The 27,522-nt window shown below is 40.0% G+C and overlaps 1 protein-coding gene across 1 annotated transcript; it reads left to right on the top strand.

Annotated features, from left to right (window-relative positions):
* The first annotated feature begins 197 nt into the window (after window positions 1-197).
* LOC113581483 (complement C3-like) lies at window positions 198-25,767 on the top strand. The gene is made up of 43 exons (XM_035521146.1): window positions 198-222; window positions 541-550; window positions 957-986; window positions 1,393-1,585; window positions 3,270-3,435; window positions 3,819-3,889; window positions 4,517-4,608; window positions 4,696-4,778; window positions 4,991-5,078; window positions 6,443-6,545; window positions 7,574-7,688; window positions 8,474-8,589; window positions 8,698-8,841; window positions 8,940-9,155; window positions 9,246-9,446; window positions 9,770-9,928; window positions 10,625-10,754; window positions 11,915-11,983; window positions 12,109-12,417; window positions 12,509-12,803; window positions 13,051-13,136; window positions 13,727-13,866; window positions 14,781-14,990; window positions 15,370-15,436; window positions 16,900-16,986; window positions 17,307-17,510; window positions 17,999-18,074; window positions 18,183-18,342; window positions 19,009-19,119; window positions 20,260-20,404; window positions 20,624-20,787; window positions 21,258-21,410; window positions 21,509-21,568; window positions 21,674-21,764; window positions 22,068-22,119; window positions 22,205-22,292; window positions 23,148-23,237; window positions 23,393-23,498; window positions 23,880-23,969; window positions 24,648-24,731; window positions 24,836-24,916; window positions 25,140-25,287; window positions 25,383-25,767. Exons 1-43 carry the CDS (start codon window positions 198-200, stop codon window positions 25,522-25,524), a joined length of 5,250 nt encoding a protein of 1,749 aa, XP_035377039.1. The 3' UTR covers window positions 25,525-25,767.
* The last annotated feature ends 1,755 nt before the right edge of the window (window positions 25,768-27,522 follow it).

Raw genomic sequence — 27,522 nt, 5'->3', positions numbered from 1 at the left:
TGATCAACAAAGGCCAGCGAACTCCAGTTGACTTAAGATTGTGCAAGAGTTTACCAGAAGTGATCAGAAATGGGACAGTGTACAGTCAGTCTGTTTTCTTTCTTTTAACGTATGCTTCAGTGAGGGTGGGCATTTCTCTAAACAGATGTGTTCTTTAACGTTCTTATTATGGGTACTGTCCATGTGTCATGGCCTAAATGCCCAACACAGAAATCAACATCGGTGAGTAGGAAGTTAGGGGCAATTTCACTGCCAGAACACTGACTTATCCAGAATGTAGCTTGGACACCAATGTTTTTTGCTCCTGTAGTGTTCCTATACCTGTACTTTTTAGAATTCATGATCTCCTGGAACTGGACCTGTCCTAATGTGTTCTAATTGTATGCTAATGTATTTTAATTAATACTTTAATTGCAGAGGCTGGTGGAACACTTACGTACGGTATGTATCTGTTAACTAGTCATGAGTTTATGTCAGAGGTGCTGATTGTTCTAAAAAAGCAACGTCATGTGGAATAACATGATTCCTGTTCCTGTGCAGGTACCACCATGTAGAGGATGATCTTATGTAAGTCACAAGTATCTTGCAAAATGCTTATTTTTTCTTAGCATTTAGTAGTAACAATATAGTGTTATAGCAGTATAAAACACCTATAAAACACAAAACACCTATTTTTATAATTATTGTGGTGGTTGTGATTTCTACCATTTATTATTATTGTTGCAATTAATTCATGCAGTTTAGTTTTACTTCTCTTGCCGATGTTAAATTATCCAGAAATATATATTCAAGAGGGTCCTTATACAAAAGTAATCAAAATAGTATTTTAGCATTAATCAAAATATGCAACATATTAGTGGAGTTAAATACATTAAAATCTGTGTAATTGCTGTTTGTATCTGATATTGAGCTGTGATGTTTGTACATGTCAGTGACTGTGTAATCTGTGTTTGCAGAGACAAGGAGAACTATGACCTGTTGCCAAAGTAAGCGCACAAACTCCCCCCATCCCTAGTGACCCTCACTTTTCACAAAGCCAACACACTTCCAAACTTACCTACTGGACATAAAAAGCCAAAGATAAATGGATTTATTTTGCTGGCAACTTTGTAACATCACTGACACTTTTCTATTCAGAATGATGGTAAAGACCACATCCAGTTAACTGAACTGTGCTTTTGTGTTAGTCTATTTCAGACTTGCATATCTGTTCCACTCCTCCCCTGTTTTGTTAGGAAAATACATTTGTTAAGAAAAATAAATAAAAAAGTTGGTAATAAGCAAATGTATTTTTAATGGTGAGCTCTGTCCATGTGATGAAGGCATTGTGGCAAATGTGAGAAGGCTGGTGTTTGCTGATGTAACAAGGCTGGTGTTTGCTGTGCGCTGCAGGTTCTCTATGGTGGCTCCAGCTCTGCTGAGAGTGGGCAGTAAAGAGAACATTGTACTGGAAGCATTCGGTGTGTCTGCGACAGTCCCTGTCTCTCTGTCAGTGTACAACTACCCGGCCAAATCTTACCAACTGTGGCAGGGAAATGTGGCTCTCAGCTCAGACAACAACTACATTGCAGTCCAATCCCTGGAGGTGAGGTTTGATACAATACAAATTTTCCATTCCAATTGGCAAATTAAAGACACCTGAAGTGCTTCAAAAGTGAACTATGTGAATGTTTGCCTGTTTCTACGCACATTTACTGATCTAGATATTCAAACATGCATTACTGTCATTCCACACGAGTCCAGCAGGTGGCAGTAGTGCTTGCGCTGCTCTAATTGCTCTAATATTTGCTGCTCTAAATATTATCCAGTAGATGTCATGCCCATATTAGGATTTTAGAATTAAAGGGCTCTTATTCTATGGTAAATATGAAAGGCCTTTTTGAAAATCACCTCTCTCGCAACCTGTGGTAAATAAAAATGTTTAAAACTCGATACATTTTGTTCTACATACTTCTCCAAAATGTCACCGCAATCTTCGAATAAATCATTGTTTAGTAAAAATACAAATATTGCTATGTCCAAGCTTAAGCTAAAATGAAATAAAGCATTAAATAAATAAATGAATGCATTAAATAAAGCATTAAAATAATGTAACGAAGTTATTTCAGGAGGGTTACAGCATTTGTATCCCCCTGTATCCTTTTGCCAGGATCATCAGAGGAGTAGTCAGGAGGGAAATCACTTTCAGCCTGATCATGTTTAGCAATGTAGTTTGAATGCAGGTCAGACTGTAGGAGAAAGGTCTGTCAGTGGCAGTGAGTACCAGATAGGTAACTAGATCACAGGCTACATATTGCATACAAAATAGCTCTATCTAACTAACATCAATTCAATGAACAGTAGCGTCAGCTGACTTGTAGCAAATTTTATAATGATCCAGTGATAGAAATATGTGCATAGGACAGAACAGTTGGAAAGTTTTCACCTACCGCATTGTTTTTAGATCTGTAGTATCTTATACGCGCCTGGTGGAATGACAGCATGACTTCAGTGACCTTTGCCTGTTCCGAGGTGCCTGACTCCTGACTAAAGGAAAGCCTTAATTAATGCTACTGAGGTCAAGGTCAAGATCAGTTTATTTTTAAATAGGGACATTTATGTGGTCATGGTACATGAACAAAATATATGATGTAATAAATAAAACTATTACATTTATACAAAAGTAGTATGATTTTAAAAAGCATGAACAAAGCATATGCAAAGAAGAATTATTTGCTTTCAAAGATTAAAGACAGAGAGAGAGAGAGAGAGAGAGAGAGAGAGAGAGAGAGAGAGAGAGAGAGAGAGAGAAATCCAAAGAATATTCTAGGTGAGTAGAGTAACTTTTATAGTTTTATATAAATAAACCGTATATAGTATATATATATAAAAATGAGTGCTTTCAGAGTTCCATAAGTGATGTATTTCTACATTATATTGTTTTGTTCATTAAAAATCTGCCTTTCTTTCATCTTTTCATTTGAAACTTTTTGCCATGGAATCACTAAGAATTTGCCTGACGTATTCCAGAATAAAGTGTTTAAAGGGATTACACGCTGATGTCTGCTCACACTTAATAATCCTACAATCTCTACCATATGTTGCAATTTTATATATATACATTACTGAAAGCATTAAAAGACTTTGTAAAACAATTCTAAGAAAACTAATCTAGTTTAAAAAAATTATGCTTTTCACTTTAGGTCACATTCTACTATTAATTACTGCTATTAATGGTATATCTTGAGAAATGTGCTATTGCTTGAAAAACTATCTTTGAACACCTTCAGATTAGCTCAAGTCTCCTTCATCTGGAGGAGAAAAAGACTGAGATTGTACAGGTGATTGCCCAGTTTGGAACACTACATCGAGCTGAGCAGACCATTAAAGTGTCCTTCCTCTCTGGGTACATCTTCATCCAGACGGACAAACCCATCTACAACCCTGGAGACACAGGTGGAGTATCACACTACACTGAGCATGGGGCTGAAAACTCCAAATATATAGAGCAAACAAAATTGGTGCATTTCACATTTTTCTCAGCATGACAAACATGGTAAAAAGTACACCAGGCAATCTTTATATCTTCAATTCCATGTAGGTTTAAACACAAGGTTTCTACTGGCATTACCATTTATCATCTGAAAACTAAGGTCACATACATACAGTTCACACAATTATTCAGTGACACTCAATTGGAATGCAAGTGAAAGCTGAGGCATGCTAAAGAAGTCTCCCCCTGGATTTCAGGAGTTTCAGTAGTTTCAGGAGTTTTTCCTCCACCATTTTTTGGCTGAGATGTTCCTCCAGTGAGTCTAACCCCCACCTTTCCTCGGCAGTGCGGTACCGAGCGTTCGTTTCTACTCCCGCTTTTCAGGCGTTCAACGGTACTATCACCGTGGAGATTCAGGTAGGCCTTCTACCACTTTAAAAAATTTATTTATTTATTTTTTATAAACTGCTGAGACAGAGCCACTGCAGTTGCTATATAAACACTTCAGTAACCACAGACCGATTGTGGTGGGACTGAACATAGCTAGCCTGTTTCTACAATTCATCCACAATGATGCTGCAAGGTAACCCATGTTCTTCTGCAGTTAATGGTGCAGTGTCCAATCACAAGAAATATATTTTACTTGGTCACACCATTTTCTATATGTAATTATTAATTTTCTTGAATGTTGCCTCTTTTGAAATGACACAAGTGACATAGATATTATAAATATTATAGATATCACAATTTACTGATCTAGAGTTAGAAAAGAGCCACACGAATGGATGTCAGAAGAAACAGAAATAGAGTGATTTGTTAATGTCAGGCAGATGCTACATAGAGCACCTTAGTGCCATGGACAGTATCACGTTATTGAACTTGAAGGATATTGAATGTTGAACAGACACCACAAATATTTCAGCTAGTATTACAGGAAACTTTGGGCAGCTAAAGGCTTGGGCTACGGCTGCTCTCAAAGCCACTGTTCTAGTGGCTAATGCAGCTATGGGCACTGAGCATGATGTTTTCTCTGTGCTGTTTCAGAACCCTGATGAAATCACAGTCTATGCGACATCCAGAACCAGAGCCCATGATGGCATCTACTCTGACACTTACGCACTCTCAGACATGGTCAAGTATGTAAAAGATTTGTTGGATGTACTTTGCCTTTTTCTGAAGGATTTGGAATACCTTCCTCTCAAGCATGTTTTATTGTTTTATAGAGAGGGCAAGTGGAAGATTGTTGCAAAGTTCAACCACTTGAAGGAAAACCTATTTAACTCTGAATTCGAGGTTAAAAAATATGGTATGTGTTCAAAAAGATACATTTGCAAAATCATTATAATAGGAAATGTTATAAAACGTTATTGTTGTGCCTGCAGGAAACGCCAATGTTGTTTGTGATGTGATTTCAAGAGCTGGGGCAAGAAAATCTACTTTATCAATGAATGAAGCTCATGTGAGAAGTTGTTTCTGATATGTCTGAAAATTAATATTTTGTTCTCCCCTGGGGCCCAGTGCTCCCAGCGTTCAATGTCACTCTGACACCAAAAAAGTCGCAGTTCAGTCTGGAGGATGAGGAATTAGCCGTGGAGGTGTTTGCCAAGTGAGTTACAACTCTACCATCACTTAGCTTGGACTTAATCTTTCAACAAATCTTATGGTTTTAAATGAATAACTTGATCAAATCTAATTTACAGTAGGATCTAAAATTCTTATTTAAAATTCAAATTGATTTCAGCTACATTTCTGCAGTAGTCCTTTGTCCTACAAATGTAAAGCATTATCAGTTTATGATAAAGGACCTAAACATCAGATGCTAGCTGTTAAGAGATGACAACAATTGTCTGTCAGTCTATCTGCCAAGAGCCAATATTTGTGATAGATATATGAAGATACTACTAGATATGTTAATATAAATAGAAACAAAATTCGGATGCAAAAAAGTGAAAAGTAGTGGAGATATTAATAGTATTATATTATTATATTATTATATTTTGTTTTTCAAAAAATACATGACATGAACTGGTAGGTCTATATATACACTATATATAAAGGCAAAATTAAGCGCAAGATTAATTAATAAATATTACTATGTATAATAATAATATTAATATTAATCTCTAATCTTATACTTACTATACTCATGCTAAGTATAAAATTAAAGATGGGTAAAGTGCCTTTTGAAGAGGTGAGTCTTCAGTCTGTGTTTAAAGATAGCATTAGACTGTGTGGATAAGAACTGGAAATTCATTCAGCCAACTGTGTTCTACCAAATCATTCTACCAAAGAAGTGGTACAAAAGAGTTAATAAGTAAAGAGATTGAAAATGTAGTACCAAGAAGACCTGGTATATGACTATATTCACTGACATGACTCTCAGGTATATGTATATATGTATATATATATATATATATATATATATATATATATATATATATATATATATATATATATATATATATATGTGTGTTTATTCTCAGGTATATGGATGATATATATGTTTATTCTCAGGTATATGGATGATATATATGTATATATGTATGTATGTTTATTCTCAGGTATATGGATGATATATATGTATATATGTATGTATGTTTATTCTCAGGTATATGGATGATATATATGTTTATTCTCAGGTATATGGATGATATATATGTTTATTCTCAGGTATATGGATGATATATATGTATATATGTATGTATGTTTATTCTCAGGTATATGGATGATATATATGTATATATGTATGTGTGTGTTTATTCTCAGGTATATGGATGATATATATGTATATATGTATGTATGTTTATTCTCAGGTATATGTATATATATATATATATATATATATATATATATATATATATATATATATATATATATATATATATATATATATATATATATGTATGTGTGTGTTTATTCTCAGGTATATGGATGATATATATGTATATATGTATGTATGTTTATTCTCAGGTATATGTATGGAGAGCAGGTGGAAGGTGTTGCGTATGTGGTATTTGGAGTAGAGAGAAATGGAGAAAAAACAAGACTGGTCCACATGAAGCAAGTGAACAATGTAAGTAACCTGTGGAGGTAGGTGAACTCTAGCAGTCACTCTTGCCGAGGGACTTTAATCTACAGTATTGGCGTTTATGCTTCCTGACCTGAGAATCAAGCTGGTGTTTTGCATGCACTTTGGTAGTCTTTTTCACTACACTATTCAATGGCTAGCAAAACCTGCAAAACAGAACCACTGAAATGAACGGAATATACCACTGTCCATATGCACCAACTGCATTTGCACCTGCAGTATAAATACAGGAACCCATGAATGCAGTTTAATAAATGCTGCAATTGAATAAATACAATTTATATCACATGTAAACTGACCAACCAACTGACATATGCTTCTGCTGAAGTAATGCTTGAGATATTAGGATACAAAATACTAGCCAAAGGGCACCTCAACATCCTCCTTTGAAACAAAGGCTAGAAACTTTTCAAAACCTTTGAGAAACCTAGATAAAGACAGCTTGTGTGGAAGTAACAAGTAAGACAGTCAACTCGAATGGAAGGCGAGCAAGCTGACAGAGCTCTGGAATGCTAATGGTGCTTGGTTACAGAAGAAATGCACTAGGTGACAAACCTGAAGAAACAGGCAGCATTTGGCTAAAGAAATGAACAGCTCGCATGGCTGCTTAACAGAACAAATTAACCTGCTTCTGGCTACTGGCTCTCATTCAGGCTGGCGAACACAAGGCAGAACACAACCGGTCAAGAATGACTGCAACCAGAGACAAAGGCCATGCAAATACATGAGCACTGTCCAGAAGGCTATTGGGAACAGTCCCAGGTGCTTAAAGCACCAGTTCCTGACAGATAGAACCTCCCACCAGGATTACAAATCCAGACAGAGCAGCTTGATATACGAAACTGCACTGTATAATAATGCATTTGAAAATTTTGAAATCATCAAACATTACATTATGCCAAAAGATGGCAAAATCATTTGTGAATTTGATGTATATTAAAAAGTTAATATGAGGAGTGTTTTAAAACTTGTCTTCGACATCTTTGTGAAATATTTGTGTTGATTCTTTCCAGCTGAATGGGGGGACTGCAACGCTAACTATGAAGGAGCTTAAGGAGGCTCACCCCAACATCCGTGATATACTGGGGTTTTCTATATACGTCAAAGCTTCTGTCCTGACCAGCACAGGTAGGAAGTTAAGGTTTCATGAGATGTCACTCAGTATAGTTTTTGCAACCTGCCAGCCACATTCAGCAGGTGTCCATGCTGAACACTTTTACATCTTCTCTGCCAAAAGATTCTTGCCAAGTAGTGATTAAAGCGGAGCAAATGAGAATAGCTCCTGGCAGCAATGGTAATAAAATATCACCATGGTCTCACCTAAATCTGCATTGGTTGTTGACCGAATGTCATTTGAATGAGAAACATGTTCCTTGTTAGAAAAAAAATATATTAACTGCCCACCTGCTTTATTGCCCTCTGAACCAAGAACTAAGCCAAACAAACAAAATCATAAGCTTGTTTTCCCTTCTATGTGTCTGCAATGAAGTCAGTTTACAGGCACTGATTTTGCAGGGTCTAAATTTCAGACCCCCAAAATAAAAATGTGAGCTTTTTTTTAGTAGAATGCTGAGAATATGAGCAGAAAGAATGTCTTTTAGATGATGACTGATGGAAATTATCGTTTTGAACAGTGGTGTGTGACTTAGCAAAATGTTACCATCCTGACAGCAAATTTTAACCACTTTATTTCTTTGTTTTGGGAATCGTATGTTTTTGTTTGTTGTTGATGTTGTTCATGGTCACAAACCCACTGTGAGCTCGATCTCACTTTATGCCCCATAATACTGAGAAATGTAATACAAACAAGTCCATTTCTCTGAAGGCTTTACCAACAGTCGGTGATGTTTTAAGAGCTGTTCTAATTAGCAGTGTAGAAAAAGTGTCTAATGTAGGGCCACTGTTATCCTCAGGAAGCGACTTGGTGGAGGCAGAGAAATCTGGCATTAAAATAGTTTTAGCCCCATATGTGATCTCCTTCAAAGACCCCTTGAGGTTTTTTAAGCCAGGCCTGCCTTTCGACCTGACGGTAACTACGCAGCACACACATCTTATATAATGAACTGTGATTTTATATTCATAATTAAATCTTGTGTACTGCGGGAATGAGTTGATGCGTTTGGATGTTGTTTCTCAGGTGAAGGTGAGCCACCATGACGGCTCTCCAGCTTTGAATGTTCCTGTTAGGATCAGCTTCCTGTCCGATTTAATCAAAGAACACAGGGGGACCATCAAGGTGTCCATCAATATGCCATCTGTTCTGAGCCCTCAGAGAATAACTGTAAGTCGGACGCGTGCACGCACCAGCTGTGTTTCCCTGTGCCGTTTGCTAAAGATTCGGACCTGGCCCTCTTACCTACGTGTCGATTGACTTCACAGGTGGAGACCGTAATCCCAGATGTAAAGGCTGAACAACAGACAGTGAAAAGTCTGTCTGTGGAGCCATATGTTGCTTTTGACATGAGACGTCAGAACTACCTATACATCTCAGTGGACAGCTCAGTAGTAAAGTTGAGAGAGTTCCTGAGTTTTAAACTGTACGTCCACACGTTCTCCCAGAAGGAGCGGGATCGCATCCAGCACATTTCATATCTTGTGAGTCTTGTACACACCATCAGTTGTTTTTCTGCAAAAAACCCCTCTGCAGCAGCGCTAACTCCACGAGTCCTTCCCTGTTCTTTCCAGGTGTTGAGTAAAGGGAAGATTGTTCGTGCAGGTAAGGTGTCTGTGGAAGGTCATGAGGTCACCAGCACCTCCCTGCTGGTCAATCCAGACATGCTGCCTGCGTTCCGGTTTGTGGCATACTACGTACTGCCGAGGCGCCACGGTGCAGAGGTGGTGGCGGACTCTGTGCTGGTAGATATCGGGAGCCAATGCATGGGATCGGTGAGTCTGGTTCAAGTGGTCCAGAGGTGGAGAGTTTAGGTTCAAAAAATAAATGTGCATGACCATGATTTACACACAAAGCAGCAGGTAGAATTCACTGGTAAAATAAAGTGAGTGAGTCAGTGAGTGAGCTAGTTAGTTGAACCTGAACTTTTCTTGTGATCGCAGTTGGAGATCAAGCTCTTATGGAAATTATGTGACACATGACTACAAGATGCATTCCTGTATAATTATATGCTTTGTGTGTTTACTCTAATTATCTGCTGGAGTGTTTAATATCTTGTTGTTGATATATGTTTGATACCAGCTTTTGTACATTTTAGCTCAGCGTAGGACCACAGATGGGACAGGTTTCAGACACATACTCGCCAGGCAACAGCTTTCACTTCCAGGTCAGAGGGGACCCAGGGGCGAGGGTTGGCCTGGTTGCTGTGGACAACGCCATTTTCCTGCTGAGCAGGAGGCGACTGACACAGGGGAAGGTGATTGTGGCTTGACTGCACTGCACTGAAAAGTGGGGTCAATACCTTCATGATTCCTGCTAGAGGACAGACCCGGTAAAACAGAACAGGCTAAGAACAACACAGTAACAAAAGTGTGTAGTAATATTCAGAACAAACATTTTACACTCACTCATGATTCCTGTTCATAGGCCCAACCCACATCTATTCCTCCAACATATATACATGTATCCATCCTCAAAATTAAACATATTTAAACATCTAAACACAAATTAAACTTATTAATATATAAGTTCAAAAAGTCAGCTTGTCATACCTTAGACCCACGTTAAAAGTATAATTGAAATAGAGTGAATATGAAACCTTCGTTTTTGTTTCAGCAAATGAGTTTTCTTTGACCTCATTCTTGATACTGGAAACTGAAAAAAAGCATGTGTTTTTAAAAAATTCACTTCCTTGCATATCAAAAGTTTTTAAAGGTTTATTTTCATGGCAATATTTCTGTTTCATCCAGTGCTGAATCTTCCTTCAGTATCTGTGTTTGACCTCTGAACTCATGCTATACATCCTGTTAGTGGTTGGGTGGTTAATAATGCTAAATAGAATTTATTTCTTATATGATATCCCACCACTGCAGTGGTTATTCCAAGCCTCCCACTCAGCTATAAATCCCTTCTTCTTCTTCTAACCTATTTCTCTGTCCCTTCTTCCCTCCAGATTTGGGAGACGGTGAGCCAGGAAGACATGGGCTGTTCCCAGGGTGGAGGCAGGGACAGTATGGGTGTGTTTAAAGATGCAGGACTCATCTTTCACTCCAACTATGGGCAGCTGACAGACAGCAGACACGGTACTGTTCCATTCATGTGCTAGCAGCTTATGCAGAACCAGATTTACTGTGTTCCAGGTGTGTTCCATACACACCACTCCTGTTAGTTTCATCTACTCTAGCTCTAGCTAGTGTTTTATTATGACATTATAAAGACTGGGACATAACATGGCCACAACAGGAAGTTATAGTGTTTCATTTATGAATGCTATGAACACAACCATTGGCACAACATAACTCCAAACCAGCAAACAGTTGGTGTTAGTGTTTCGAATACTTGAGCCAGGTGTTGGTTTGCTGCTGGCATCGATAATTAGACATGAAAATGTCTTTCAGTGAAATAAAGAAGTCAACCAATATGTCAGGACATAATACTGTGCACCACTCTGCAGGCTTATGTAGTTTAAAAAAATAATGTTCTTAGTGTGGTGGTGGTGGCAGCAGTGGTATTTGGTTTAATTGTGTGTTTTTGTTCTGTAAGGCATGTTACATTTTGATGACCTCCCCCGAGGTTTCATCCTTAGACTCAGTCCCATTCTGCTTGTTTGGTGTTTGCTGCGTGTGAGTCTTTGTCAAGACTTTGCACTCTAAAAGAGGCTTGAATATAAAAGAGCTGTCCTTGGAGCAGAACTGCTGTTTTCTGAGTCTTCTTCCGCTACAGCACTTTAGAGTGATATTGGTCCCTTCCTCTTTATATCTACGTGCAACTTTGAACTCCACTATCCCTGGATTTATAAAAGGCATTAAGATCCGAAGGCTTACTTTTATCCAACATAAATTCCTCTCAATTTAGTAGATTAGGTGTGTGTGTCTGTGTGGTTAGTGCTATGCATTTTGTCATAAGTTATAGAGAATTCTGATGACACTGCTGTTAAGTTTGATTTGCTTGTGTTTGAATATTACAAGACTATGAACTCAAGCCATCTGACAATATAAACTTCACTGGCTAACATGCTGTCTTTTGCTTTGGTAATTTATATATTATGTTTCTAATAACATGCTGAAATAGTTAAGCATAAGCCACTCAACATCCAGGTATGATCATAATTGCAGTGCGTAAATAAATAAACAAATAATAAATTATTCCCTGGTGTGTCATGATACTTGGGTATCAAACGCGGATGTCAGGATTGCAGGATTAAAAGCATGCATGTGATGTGTCTGAATCACCATGCATTTAGACTTGCCATGCATTTGGAAGTCCAGGAGCAGACGATCTGCACACCGTGTTCATCTCAGAGCCGAGCTAGGTGAGTGATGACCTGGTGTTCGATATATGAGTATCAGCATCACAAGACACTTTAACCAAAATGCTAAAATACTCTGTGTGTGTACATGCGTGTGTGTGTATGTGCACACGTGTTGGTGGGGTCAGAGAAACGGTACTCCGATGGTTCCCAGCAGCGCTGCTGTATGGACGGTATACGTGAGATCCCCATGCCGTATTCCTGCCGCCGCCGTGCGCTCTACATCACGGAGGGATGGGATTGCATCATCGCTTTCCTCCGCTGCTGCTCGGAGTACCGGGGGGAGGTCCTGGGCATCATTACACCCCCGCCACCTACCACTGCCGAGCCGACAACGATCCCCATCCTTACCACTCACGACGATTACATAGAGTTTTCACCCAATTATTTCCTCTTCAGTTTTGCCCGTGAGTGTTCAAAATTGTCTGTAATTCCCAGTGGTGCTGATTGAATGAATTGATTTTAGAATTGGTTTAATAGATGTCTCGCTGCGTAACTATTCTTGGATCCCAGGAGAATCTTCTCCAGGTCGCCATGCCAGTAGCAGGCGTTATCCCCTACAAGGTCTGCCTGGTCCTCCCGGTGATAGACATTATGCACTACCAGGCAAACTTGGGGTTCATGGTGAAGACATGACTGAGCTTCAAAGCAGTGAACATGCCAAGCAGGGGCAGCTTATGGACATCCAAAAGGAGGAAGAGGAGTTTGATGAAGATGAGTACTATGAGGCAGACGACATTTACATTCGCACCAAGTTCTTTGAGTCCTGGTTATGGACGGACATCAGGCTCCCTGGAGAAGGCGAGCCTGGTACAAAGGATGGGTATGTGTGGTCTTTAACTTTGGTGGCACTCTCAGTCATTCTAAGTCATCTCACTGCACTCACAGGCACCCACACGCTTTGGGACCGTCTGCACGGTGCACTTAAGCCATGATGTAATCGCTCGCAGATCTCCGGATCAAAGTTAAATCATTCGTGGGAAATAATTGCCTTCAAACCACATCGGTAGCAAAGTCAGAGCATGCTTTGCTGTGTGTGTGTGTGTGTGTGTGTGTGTGTGTCCACACAGACTGGCTGTTTCTCCAGTGCACACTGTTCTCCCAGACAGCATCACCCAGTGGGGGATCTTGGCTGTCAGCGCTTCCCCTCAGACAGGTCATCATCTATGTCCCCACCTGCACACTCTGTTTGTGTACCTGTGTATCGGCATGTTCCATCTCCCTATAACTGCACGTGTGCCTCTGCTGTCTCTGGGGTGTGACTGTGACAGTCCCCTTTATCATTTGTGTGACCTTAAAGCAAAGGTTTGGCAAAAAAAAAATTCGCAATCAACTACAATTTTCCACGTTGCAATTTTTTAGTCAGCCAAGACTACAACATGTGAGGTCAGATATTTCTAAACAATATATAGTTTTGGCACAGGAAGTAAAAGGCTAATGTAGCTAACAAGTTTTACCCAAATTGTTTTCCATAAACACATGCCCAAATCTTCACATATTCACCTCATACCATTTACTTAAGTATTATCACATAAACTTGATGTTGTGGTTTAAGATACGGGCTTATTGCAATCTAGAAAAAATTAACATAACTACTACATCCAGGTCAGTTCTGTAACACCATGAGGATAGCCATCTTGGATATCAAGACTTGCATTCTTCCTTTTGAATGTAAACTGTGGCATGACTGTCTTCACTTCTGCCCATCACATTCTGCTGCTCGCCTGAGGCTTTCTGCCATCACAGGTTTCTGTGTTGCTGAGCCCTTCAACGTCCGCTCGTGGAAGCGCTTCTTCATCGACCTGCGTCTCCCACGCACAGCGGCCAGAAACGAGCACTTGGAGGTCAAAGCCGTTCTCCACAACTACATGAACGAGGACCTGCAGGTCACTGCCACATGCCTTGTTTTTCATTCAGGTGTCAGAGATAAGTGTGATCTGTCCAGCTAGGCTACAGTCAGCTGCCAGTTAGGGAACGTACAGAACTATAGAGCTTTCATGACATACTTTTCAGTGTTGTTTTTTAAAGTTCCACTGATTCAGGCCATTTTAGATGTGACTGTGTAATTGATAAGTAATTGATAAGCTAATTGGATGTTTATTTTTTAATTTAGGAAAAATGTAAAAATGTATTTTGCACCTGACTGCAGCCACCAATCAGCTCTTGGGCCTTTAACAGATTACCAAAAGTCATTTGCCTGAAAAAGAAGATGATTAGGTCTAAAGTTCCATTTGTTAAAAAAAGAACTTTTGTGTTCATTAGCAAATAATTAATTAGGGATTTCATTTGCATTATTGTTTAGCATTTCTAAACATGCATAATCCCTTTGCCAGTACAGTTCATACCATGTCTATTTAGCTGGGTACAATGTAATTTCTGTAGTATAGAACATTCTCATTCTCTGTGGCTGGTTAGAAGATGATAGTGTGTACTATATGTGATGTCATTACTTTTCATAGCAGAGTTTTAAACCTCTTGGGAGCCACTTCAAATGCTGTGCTTTTAAAAATGTTTTTTGAACTGTGTTGTGGCTTAATAACAGTAATGTCTTAGCACTGTTAGCTTTTGATTGTTTCCACAAATGCAGCATTTTTAATTAAATGCATTGTGTTTGTAATGTTCTGGTTTCAATTAATGTATTTGTGCTGTTCTCTGGACTGTTTGAGTCAGTAAAATAATTTTTGTTTCATTTCAACACTCTTATTAATGAACCTAGTCATTAAAAAAATGTAAATACAGCAGACATTTTAAGTGATTTCCATATATTTACAGTTCTCTGTTTGCATGTCTGTGTGTGTAGGTGTTGGTGATCCTACAGAAGACAGAGGACATGTGCAGTGTGGCGTTTACCGGTGATCATAAGCAGCACGTGTATGTGCGAGCACGTTCCTCACAGCTGCTCCGCTACACGGTGGTTCCGCTCCGAGCAGGAGAGCTCCCATTACAGGTCACTGCCGTGTCGCACTATTTATCTGGACAGGACGCCATCAGGAAGACTCTGCGTGTGGTGGTGAGAGTCTGCTCTAAATGGAAAATGTAGCTTTATATGTATAGCCCAACATTTCATGACATGATTATTCATGACATTTTCTGACACAGTTATACATGACAACAATTTGACACAATTATACATGACAGCATTTTATATTGCTGTCCTGGTGTCTCCAGCTCTTCTATTCATAGCCATTGTGATCAAATGACAGGAAATCAGGAGGAACTATTTTGATTTTTTGTTACTGTGAACCACCAAAATTGTGACATCAGGAGCCCTTCATGACAGTCCACATGCCCAAAATTTGTATTCAGTTCATGTGTTATCTCCACACCTCTATGTATATGGTGTCTGAAGTGTGTGTGTGTGTGTGTGTGTGTGTGTGTGTGTGTTGCAGGTGGAAGGCATTCAGACAATGGATGTGAGGAGTTATGTGCTGAATCCTGCTGAAAATGGAGACAGCAGTGAGATCACATTCTGTCACGTTAATCTAATTTGCTTGCCAAATTTAATATTGTGCACAATAAAAAAAATCCTATTGTGGCCTCTTCCGGGCTTGATAGAAAATACAGTCAGAGCATAAATAAATAATATTGTAAAATTTAAGATATCTACATCTGTAGCGCATGGTCAGTTATCTCTCACATCTTGTGTATGGTCAGTTATCTCCCATGTCTGTAGCGTATGGTCAGTTATCTCCCATGTCTGTAGCGTATGGTCAGTTATCTCCCATGTCTGTAGCGTATGGTCAGTTATCTCCCATGTCTGTAGTGTATGGTCAGTTATCTCCCATGTCTAGTGTATGGTCAGTTATGTCCCATATCTGTAGCGTATGGTCGGTTATCTTTTATATCTATAGCCTATGGTCAGTTATCTCCCATGTCTGTAGTGTATGGTCAGTTATCTCCCATGTCTGTAGCGTATGGTCAGTTATCTCCCATGTCTGTAGTGTATGGTCAGTTATCTCCCATGTCTAGTGTATGGTCAGTTATGTCCCATATCTGTAGCGTATGGTCGGTTATCTTTTATATCTATAGCCTATGGTCAGTTATCTCCCATGTCTGTAGTGTATGGTCAGTTATCTCCCATGTCTAGTGTATGGTCAGTTATGTCCCATATCTGTAGCGTATGGTCGGTTATCTTTTATATCTATAGCCTATGGTCAGTTATCTCCCATGTCTGTAGTGTATGGTCAGTTATCTCCCATGTCTGTAGCGTATGGTCAGTTATCTCCCATGTCTGTAGTGTATGGTCAGTTATCTCCCATGTCTAGTGTATGGTCAGTTATGTCCCATATCTGTAGCGTATGGTCGGTTATCTTTTATATCTATAGCCTATGGTCAGTTATCTCCCATGTCTGTAGTGTATGGTCAGCTGAGGGGAAATGTGTTACTGCTTTAAACATAAATACCACAAAGCCAAAAGCAAAAGTAAGCAGTCTTTGAACTATTTTGCTACATTGTTTGATAAACTACCAATGTTAAAATAGCTTTCATATTGCTCTCATCCTAACACATTTATTGTTAGAGTGTAACAGTTTTTATGCAGTTAGGGAATAACTGAACATTTGTGGGAACACCATTCTCCTTCCTCTGGGAAAATTCTGTTCTTTTCCATTCTTTTGTCTTACAGGTATCAAAATTATTGTCTGTAGTAACTATACATTACAAATGCGGTAGATAAAGATTACACTACAAAACACTGAGATTTGCTTTAAAGGACATCTAGTTAAGAAAATACTCGTGTTAAGCAAACATTTTTTCAGCATTCATAGTGGTTTAAATGTTTTAAAATGTTATAAAAATAATTTGAGAATTATAGAGGGTCAAAAATACATTCCACAGACTTCCCACAGGGCACACTTCCAGATCACTGTGTGTGTGTGTGTGTGTGTGTCTGTGTGCATGTGTATGTGTTTCATACTCAGGTGGGAAGCAGCTGATTAACGTGGGAAAAGCTAAACTGAGCTCTGTGGTTCCAAACTCTCTGCCAGAAACATTTGTCAATGTTAGAGGTGAATATTTAATAAGTACATAACCGGCAAAACCATGTAACATCTGTAGTGGTTTTAATCCACAGAGCTACTAAATCAGTCCAGATGTGAATCCAGTACACCAAATGTTGTTTTGTGGGTATTCTAGTTTAATTTAATTGAGTTTTAAAAAAAATTCAATTAAATACACATTACATCTAAATACTTTCTATTTGTTTCCAGTCAAATCACTTAGAAATAAACTTCATTAGGTAAAAACACCCAGTTCAAATGAGACTTTAAACTTTTATATCGAAAACTTTGATATTCCTGCCATATTACAAATTTTTGGTCGTGTGTAGGTGATTTGCTGGCAGACAGCATTGAGAACTCCATCAACAAGGACTCTCTGGCGGCGCTGATCCGGATGCCCGGCGGCTGTGTGGAGCAAAACTTGGCCAGCATCACGCTGCCCCTGATAGCTGCACACTACCTGGACCGCAGCAACCAGTGGGACAGCGTGGGACCGCAGCGCAGAGATGAGGCCCTCTCCTACATACAGAAAGGTGAGAACAACAGACGGACGAACGGATAACAGACACGTGGCGTGATGGATAGATGAGCCAGTGATGAACAGGACAGTGGAGGGGTAACAATAGTGGGATGCACAAAAAGCAAGAAAAAGAGGTGAGTGCTTTCAGTGAGGTGAAGGTGAGATGCAGGAATGTGTATTGTGGTTCCCATTTCACTTTAGAATCTTTGGATTAATTAACACAGACAGCTGTGCATTGCAGATAGACTTTGAAGTTCATCTTTGGTTAGGTTTATACATTTATATGTAGTAAATTGTGTTTACTTTCTCATATAAAGTGACCTGTATTATGTCTAAGTAATCAATTGCATGGAAACAGTTCCTGCAGGAACTCAAAGGACGTGGGTCTGCATACAAGTACTGTTTTGCTGCTTGGTTCCATCCAGTAGAACCAAAATGTCAGCATAATGCATAATAAATGTGTAATGTGTTTGACAAATTGTCTCTGTGCTTTTGTCTTAGGCTATGAGAAACAGCTTCATTACTGCAAAAAGGATGATTCATACCCACCCTACCAAAATGAAGGAACCAGCACCTGGTAACCACAGACTTCACAAAAGATAATTGGAATTACTGCATGTAAAAACGTCTGGAAGAGGCCTTCCATCCACCTCTGCTGTCTCTTCTGTGGCCTCCTGTCTCTCAGGATCACAGCGTATGTAGTGAAGGTGTTCGCTATGGCTCATCACCTCACCAATGTGAATAAGCAGCATGTGTGCGGGCCGCTACTCTACCTCCTCAAGCACAAGCAGCTCTCGTCTGGAGCTTTCAAAGAGGACAACCCTGTCTACACCATCTCCATGACGGTGAGAGAACTGTAGACGAGGGAAGAGCCAACAGGACACGTTTTGCACCCCAGCACGTCCCTGCTCGTTGTAGATTAGAAACAGTGACTTTATAGGAATGTCTGTAGTTGGCAGGCGAACATTTCATAAGCGTGAGTGGACCAAGTTGTATACCAGTCTTCCAATCCCACAGCCTCCTTCTTAAAGTTCACATCCCTGCAATGCGCCCCTAAAATGCCAAAAAGCATTGTAAAATGACATAAAAACCGGACTCTTGTTGTAGAAGTGGACATTGAGTCCAGTCAGTATGCTAGAGCTCAGGCTGGTGTCCTCCAGCTCCTCCTGTTAGGGTTGGTATGGCTTATGGGAACCCAGAGCTACTTGAACCTTGTCCAGTCACACTGCTGGGCTGCCTGGAAAGGCCTCGTGCCTCAGAAACCTTAGCATGGTTCTTTAGGGTTTCAAAAGGCACTTACAGCCATAATCACAGATGAAGATTTCATACAGTTAAATATGTGCATGATCAGCATATGACAGAGTACTTTGAAAATCAGCCATTATTAATTTTTGGGTAAAACAAAAAGGAAAATGTCTCAAACAACAGAGTCTGTACTTGCTGAAGTCAGTTTGGTGTTTATTACTGCGTTTATGTACTGACTCTGTGTGTGTGTGTGTGTGTGTCTGTAGGGAGGCCTTCGGGGTGCTGAATCCAGGGAGACCCTAACTGCCTTTGTACTAATAGCTTTGGCTGAGGCTCAAAAATATTTTACTTGTGATGATCCTGAAATTAACACAGAGGTAACACACACACAGACACACACACACACACACAAACACACATGTCCAACAACAGCATTCAAACACTTTTAGAGAATACTGTACTTTAAATAAAATGAAGAGCTGACAACAGTCATTCCTGTATATCACCTGTTACCTGCCCACTTGTAGGCTCTGGCCTAGGTGAGAACGTGAACAACTAGTACACTAACCAAGAACCAATACACCCACATAGATTGTTCCAAATAAAAATGTATTTACTGGGACACCAGGTGCATAATACAATAATACCACTAAACGGTAAGACCTTCTCCCACACAATACACAACCACCAAACGTGATAAAGACAAACAAGTGAATCCAAACACAGGTGCTAAATTTTAGACTATACAATGCTCTAAGGTCAAGCCTAAACTAATGAACAGATGTTCTGATAAGGCCAAGCTTCTACATTTCTGACTATAAATGTTCAATGTACGTTGTACAGATGTTTGGTGTTCAATGTTTTGCCTTTGAGTTTTGCATTACAACTAGCAATTACAAGGCAAGCTCTACAATTACTTTCTTGAGAGATCATGAATACTGGTAGTCCTTATTTACAAACCAGTGTTCACAGTGAAATTATGTTATCATCAAAATAACTTCTAGCATTCCAGTGTGATTTCACATTCAAAGAAAGAATGTAATTTTGATTGTCCAAGATTCCATAATGTTATATCATACACGGTGTAGTTTTTACAAATGACATCACGTCAAGCTGTGTGACATTACTTAAGAAGTAAATGTTTTTGGAAGCAAGTGAATCAGATTTGGCCATGTATTTATGGTAAAATCTTTCAATGATACTTGCTAGTTAGATTAGCCTCTATATCCAGTGCAAAACTAACAAAGGAAACTTTGTGTTTTGGGGGTTATGTGGAAACTGTAAATTAGAATTTTCTTCCTTTAACATAGGTAGGATGTCTTCTCTACTGTAATTGCACTTACCTCAGATTCTAACTTGTATCTGAGTAATCCAGATCAACTGGTTTTTGGTGGTTCATTTCCTCACAGCTCGCTGCTCTATTGTTTTCAGTTAATCTTAACGTTACCAGTGTTTCCGTGACGTTCCTGGGGTAACCAGTGCAGTGGTTACATCTGAAATACTGATGTACTTTGCAGACGAGATTCCGGAGAGCAGGCGAGTATCTGAATGAGCGTTATTCGCAGCTGAAGCGGCCCTACTCAGTGGCGATAGCATGCTACGCGCTGGCTGTCAGTAACCAGGGCTGCAAAAAGAGTGTGTTACTGAAGGCTGCATCACCAGGTACTTGACGACTTCTCAGAGGACACAACCTCACTCTGCACTAGACCTTTAAAGAAATTTTTATTAAAAAAAAAAAAATCCCGTTTTCCTCATAGGTTTCTGTTATTTTTTACCTAGAACTTACCTCTGGCTATTTTTGTGGCTGAGAATTTTAACATATTCACCGACATGTTTTTGCATATAATCACTGATTACCATCACTTTTCCTCTTGATTTCAGACCGAACCCACTGGCCGGACTCCAGCAACCAGTTCTTCACGCTGGAAGCGACAGGCTATGCGCTGCTCGCGCTTCTCAAAGGAGGACACGTGCAGGAAGCTGCCGCCCCCTTCAAGTGGCTGAACCAACAGCGTCGGGTGGGCGGGGGATACGGATCTACCCAGGTACCCGACACACTGCTGCCTGGCTGCCAGTCTTGCTAAACCCAGTTACAGTATCATAAGTTTCACAATAATATCTGGTTTGGTGTGAATCCTGTAAATTGGCCTGATTGGCTAACCATACCTCACACAAAACAAGGAGGTGTTACCACCTGCCACAACTTCCGGCCTTATCCCTGTGCTGTCATCTTTTCACCGTCAGTCAGTCTCGTCACGGAATCACACAAGCCAGACAATGTAATGGTTTTGATCTTAAGCAGCTCTAGTTCCACAATAGATATCACAAAACGTGGGAGACGTCATTCTCCTTTCAGACAAACTGAGTGATCACATCCCATGTGACTACTCCTAAACAAAAGTTAATACGTATCTGCACCACGTAATCTTTGGTACGTTCCGCGTGTGAGAGTTGTCCGTCACCCAGCGTGCTGTATGCCGTGACAAGACACCGACTCATTCTGTCTTCCTCTTAGTCCACCATGGTAGTTCTGCAGGCCCTGTCTGAGTTCCTGGTGAGGTTGCCTCCATCAAACCTGGACCTGCAGGTTGAGCTCAGTATCCCCGGGCGCTCAGACAGACGCTGGGCCTTCACCCGCGGGCTGGCACACGTGGCTCGCTCCTCACGGGTCAGTCTCCGCTAACCACTCCCCACCCTGCTATGAGTCATAGAATTATGCATGTACCCCTCATCCGCTCATCATCACACTTTGAGAATCTCATTCAGGTTCCTCTAGATCAGGACTTCACAGTGATGGCCTCAGGGCATGGACAAGGAATCCTGGAGGTATAAACCAGGCAAACGCAGCACGGACATCTGATCGGATTTACTAGCAGGATCAGCTGTCGTTATTCAAGCATTCTCTCTCTCGTTGTCTCTTTCCCCCTGCAGGTGGTTACAGTGTATAACCAGCTGCCTGACGTGTATGAGAAGAGCTCCTGTAATGGTTTTGAGCTGGATGTTTCCATCAGCGAGAGCAGTGGTGCGCGTATCTCTTGTTTGCCCCACACTCGCTTTCTGCAGCTGCCTAATAAGCTCATTATACTGCATAATAAGCTCATTATACTGCATAATAAGCTCATTATACTGCATAATAAGCCCATTAACAAATGCTCTCACCACTAATAAGGAGTTAAAGGTAGTAGCCACCAATTCCTGCCTGATGTAATTTACATAAGAGCAAATATAACTGTAGACTTGCAGTTCTGTCTGCACATATGGATCGCTTCGGCTAGCCTCAATTCAGCTAGGGGCCACTGCTCTAAACTTTCCCCATGTGTTATAGAGAAGCCCCCACCAGATGTAGAGAAGTCGTACACACTCAACATCACAGTCAGGTGAGTCATTAACATGTAGATTCTAAATGCATTAATGCATTGTGGAGTTGTGTTCAGAAGCTTGCAAACACTCTCGTCCAATCAGAGCTCTGGAGACACACCAGGTGCGGATGGCGGTATTGGACATCAGTCTGCCAACTGGCTTTGAGCCAGAAAACTCTGACTTGGAGTTGGTGAGTCATGTCAAGTCAGATTTAATTCTAAAGCACATTTAAAATCAACAAATGTTGACCAAAGAGCTATAAAATAATTTAAATCACAATGAGCAGAAAAAATATAACTAAGTGATAGAAACAATATCCCCCAAAAAAGATAAATAAATGTTATAGTATTATTTTTTAACTACTATATTTAGTTATATTAATTAATTTGTAATAAATGTAAATATTTTGTAATGTTTCATTATTTTCTAATGAATATTTTGTAACAATACATATCTATTAAGATACATTTGCAAAACTAACAAAGTAAAACGCAATAGGACACAAATACAAAGCAACTACATAAAACCTGACAGATAAAACAATGTTTTAAAAATAAAACCATTTTTATTAGAGAAAGGATGAATCTTAAGGTGTGATATAAAAGTGATAAGAGATGGAGAAGTCCTGTGCAGAGGGCTCTTCAGTAGTCCAATAATAGTAACTGAGAAATGTCCAGTCCCCCTTAGACTTTAATAGGAACTGAGCAGCTAAGAGGGAGATACGGAGATGCTCGCTATAAAAATGAACTTTTGCTTTTCAAGTCCATATATGACATGATTAAGGCAGGAGTAAGTGATTGTGGGGAAATGTATGGTCTGTAATTTGAATAAGTTTCTGAATGGTCAGAACACTGGTAGACCAATATACAGCACATCCAGCAGAGTAACACTGAGCTATTTTCATGTCATGAAAGAAAATGTAAAGATTTTAAAAATTTGCTTGAAAATCTTTGTTCCTCTTTGGCTTGGAGTTGCAACTACTAGTGACAATGTATCAATGTCAGTGAAACAACTGAATGTGTGTGTGTGTGTGTTTGACCTACAGCTGACAAACTCGGTGGATCGCTACCTTAACCACTTCCAGGTGGTGGACAACTTGAGCGATCGAGGGTCTCTCATCATTCACCTGTTCAAGGTCACCCACAACCATAACTATGGACAGACGTTACTGTATTGTTTTTGATTCATTTATGGTACAAGCAGATATTTTAGGATGAACTCTCTCTCTCTGTGTGTGTGTGTGTGTGTGTGTGTGTGTGTGTGTGTGTGTGTGTGTGTGTGTGTGTACAGGTGTCCAACAGAGAGACAGACATCATCTCCTTCAGACTGCATCAGAAATTTAAAGTGGGGTTGCTGCAGCCATCAACTGTTACTGTATATCAGTATTACAATGAAGGTACAAATTACACCAAATTACACATTTACATTTTACATTTACGGCGTTTACAATTAAAGTACAAATCTACCTGAGGTTTTGGTACATCTGTATGGATGCTCTCTCTCTCTTTCTCTCTCCCTCTCTCTCTCTCTCTCTCTCTCTCTCTCTCTCTCTCTCTGATGCTCACACACACAAAAGCACATGCACACACACACTTTCACATTTCTCTGATTATTTTCTGATAATTTGATAAATTAGCAAATATCAGTTATCAGTTAAACTTTTTTATTTATTGTATTTCCATACATAAAGTGATTCGAAAATATGTGGTGGATTACAGATGTGTGTGTGTGTGTGTGTGTGTGTGTGTGTGTGTGTGTGTGTGTGTGTGTGTGTCAGATAAACGCTGCAGCAAGTTCTACACACCTCCAGAGGACAAAGAGGAGCTCAGTCAAATCTGCACAGACAACATCTGTCGCTGTACTCAGGGTATGTCCTCACACACACACTCAACGCTGTACACAGGGTATGTTATCTCTCTCTCTCTCTCTCTCTCTCTCTCTCTCTCTCTCACACACACACACACACACACACACACACACACACACACACACACACACACACACAAACACACTGTGTATAAATACACAGAATAATTGCTTTATAGGGTACATGCACCCTATAACTGTACCAAATGCACAAACATTTCACAATAATAGAAATCTGTTTGATTTCTAAAAAAAGAGAAACAAGTGTGCAGAGAATAAGGCAAGTTCCCATCGGTCATCTACCATCTGAGCACATACAGGCCGGGTAAACTGTAGGTAGAGCTATAGACTTCATAATAAAGACATTACTCAGTGTATACGCACACACACATTATATGACTGGTACAAGGTTTCCCAGTCCTTTGCCAGATCCCAAAACACACACCTTCTGTATTCTCATATGCCATAGTGTTCATTTGCCTTTACTAATAACCTGTAACTACACACACAAACACATGCACAAAAACATATAAGTATATATACCCACACAAACATACATGCACGTAAATGCACGCTCGTAGATCTGCTGTGTACACACACATACTAACGTGGCCTGGTCTATTCCTGCATGCAATTGTGTGTTTGACCTTTGACCCTTGGACTGCTTCACCGAGTGCAGGCAACTGCTGTGTAATGAAGATGGACACTCAAGCAATCACAGCGAACGACAGGGCCAAGGTGGCGTGCAGTGGAATTCACCATGGTAACCGGTGCTGATAGCATTAAACTACACAGCATTTATTTGTGTGTTTCTGGAAGAAGCGTTTGTGTTACCAACCGTGTTGCTGAGTGTCCTCTCTGTTCCAGTGTTGAAGGTGAAAGTGCTGAGCCTCAACACCAGTCAGTACGACAGGTATGAGATGGAGATCCTGCAAGTCATAAAGGAAGGTGAGCATCTGTCTGTCTGTCTGAAACCTGGAGAGCTTATGGTCTGTCTGTCTCTCTGAATCCTGTAGAGCTCATGACCTGTCTGTCTCTCTAAACCCTGGTGATCTCATGACCTGTCCGTCTATCCTGCCAAAGTTGTAGCAGGGTGTGTAGTTGTCATGCTGCCCTCTACCATGTGTGTGTGTGTGTGTGTGTGTGTGTGTGTGTGCACCCTTCACCACAGGGACTGAGGTCGGCATGAAGCAGAAGGACACAAGGGTGTTTCTCTCCCATGCCAGCTGTAGGGAGGGGCTTAATCTGCTCGAGGGGCAGGACTACCTCATCACTGGCCCGTCCTCTGACGTCTGGTCCGCAGGCAGTACCTCTGATAGGTAACATTAAATGTCACTTCACCATTCTGCCACATGGCTGGAGTCGTTGCTGCAGTGCCGTGCACTAAGAGGTGTTTCCCTCCGTGCTGGAACAGGTACATGTACACGCTGGGCAGGGAGACGTGGGTTGAGCTCTGGCCTTCACAGGCCCAGTGTGAGGGGCTGGCTGCAGCACACACATGTGCAGAACTGGAGACGTTCACCACCGAGCTACTGAACACCGGCTGCCAGAACTGAGTCACACACACACGCATATAATGCTCAAACTGATTCTCTCTCAAACACACACACACATGCTCCATCTGTCTCAAGCCTGTATAAATAGTCATAATCATGTGAGTGTGAACCCCTGCTGTAGGGCTAAGAGAGTTTTCTATAGACGTTACCGTAATTGAATCAAGTTTAATGATGTGCTTTTCTGTTTAAAATGCTGTTTCTTGTTTAAATATCACTGCCTGTAAAAAATCACAAATATCTAAATCAGGAGCCTAGAAATATAGATGTGTACAGAGATAAATAAAGACAATAGCTGTTTATTTTGTGTTTACCTGCAGTATTATGTTCAGGACACATATTGCGCGCACAGATTGGTATATATAAAATGTTCTCTGCAGATAGAATTGTTTAGAACACAAAGAAGAATCTTAGCTGTCCAGGTCTGTATGCGTGTGTGTGTGTGTGTGTGTGTGTGTGTGTGTGTTTAATTGGACATGTATGTACAGGCTCTCGTTTCTCGTTGTATGTGGCACTTACATTTTACTGTAATACAATTCGTTCAACAGTAGAGGGAGCAGTTTAGTCAGAATAAATCTGTGCTTTAGTCACATACTCCAATACATACGCATGTCTACACAACTGAACATATTAGAACAGCTAAGCTGTAGTTTGAGTATATCAGAACAGCTCATCTGTAGTTGGAGCATATCAGAACAGCTGAGCTTTAGTTTGAGCATATCAGAACAACTGAGCTGTAGGGCATATTAGAATAGCTGAGCTAGTTTGTGCAATGGCGGCTGGTGAAAAGTATAGTAGATGGTGCTGTTGGTGACACAGTCAGTTTCAAAAACCATCCCAATACAACTTACTATTGAAATAGCCAGTAACTATTTGATTGGCATTAAAAATACTACTAATAAATGAGAATTATCATTAGTTGCAGCTCTAGTGTGTTCAGATAGTATGTACAGCATGCATCGATAGAAAAATATTTGAATATTTTGTTAACTCAAGGAAAACATTTTTAAACAAATAGAACACTTGCATTTTAAAAGGCCCTCATAATTAGGTATCAAAATGAAAGCTCTATTGCTTTGTGTTTGGTACTATAAATGAAAAAATAACCAACAAAATGCACAATACATTTGACTAGCTAGCCAGCCATCTTATCAAGCTATCCAGCAATGTGTAGTTTCTCCACACAAGTTCTCTTAAGTATATTTAGAGAAGAGACCTTATTGAATTTGGGGCACCTGAAATGCCATCTTGACTAATTGCGTTCTTTACTGTCAATAACATCAGTTGTCCCTACTCCACCACTGACTGACTCTGTTATCAATAATATCTGTTGTCTCTACTCCAACATTGATTCTGCTTGGGGGTGATTAATGAAGGGCCTTTGGGCATCAGATTCGAGGACACTGATTGGCTAAATTTATGTCGCTATGTGCGTCTCTTGTGTCAGCAACGCTCAGTAAATGGCTGCTGCTCTGCTTGGATGATATTTCTTGCGCCTCACAAGAGAGAACTGATGAACCACAAAGCTAATTTGCCCCCAAAATATTTTAGAATATTATACATTATTGTGCATTTATTTAGCACATTCATAATTAAATAGTTATTTATTATTTAAAAATGTTTATTTTAAAAAATGAAAATAACCAGATGCCACTGACTTTGAACATATCAGAACAGCTGAGCTACAGTTTGAGCAAATCAGAACAGCTGAGCTACAGTTTGAGCAAATCAGAACAGCTGAGCTACAGTTTGAACTTACCAGAACAGCTGAGCTACAGTTTGAATTTACCAGAACAGCTGAGCTACAGTTTGAATTGACCAGAACAGCTGAGCTACAGTTTGAGCAACTCAGAACAGCTGAGCTACAGTTTGAATTTACCAGAACAGCTGAGCTACAGTTTGAGCAACTCAGAACAGCTGAGCTACAGTTTCATCAGCAGCCCCAGCACATCATTTTCTGACCAATGCAAACAATGATACACGTACGTGTATGTGTTTGTA

This window comes from Electrophorus electricus, chromosome 21 (genome assembly GCF_013358815.1).
Source record: "Electrophorus electricus isolate fEleEle1 chromosome 21, fEleEle1.pri, whole genome shotgun sequence".
In the NCBI taxonomy this organism is placed as follows: Eukaryota; Metazoa; Chordata; class Actinopteri; order Gymnotiformes; family Gymnotidae; genus Electrophorus; species Electrophorus electricus.
This window is presented reverse-complemented; position numbering and strand designations above follow the sequence as displayed.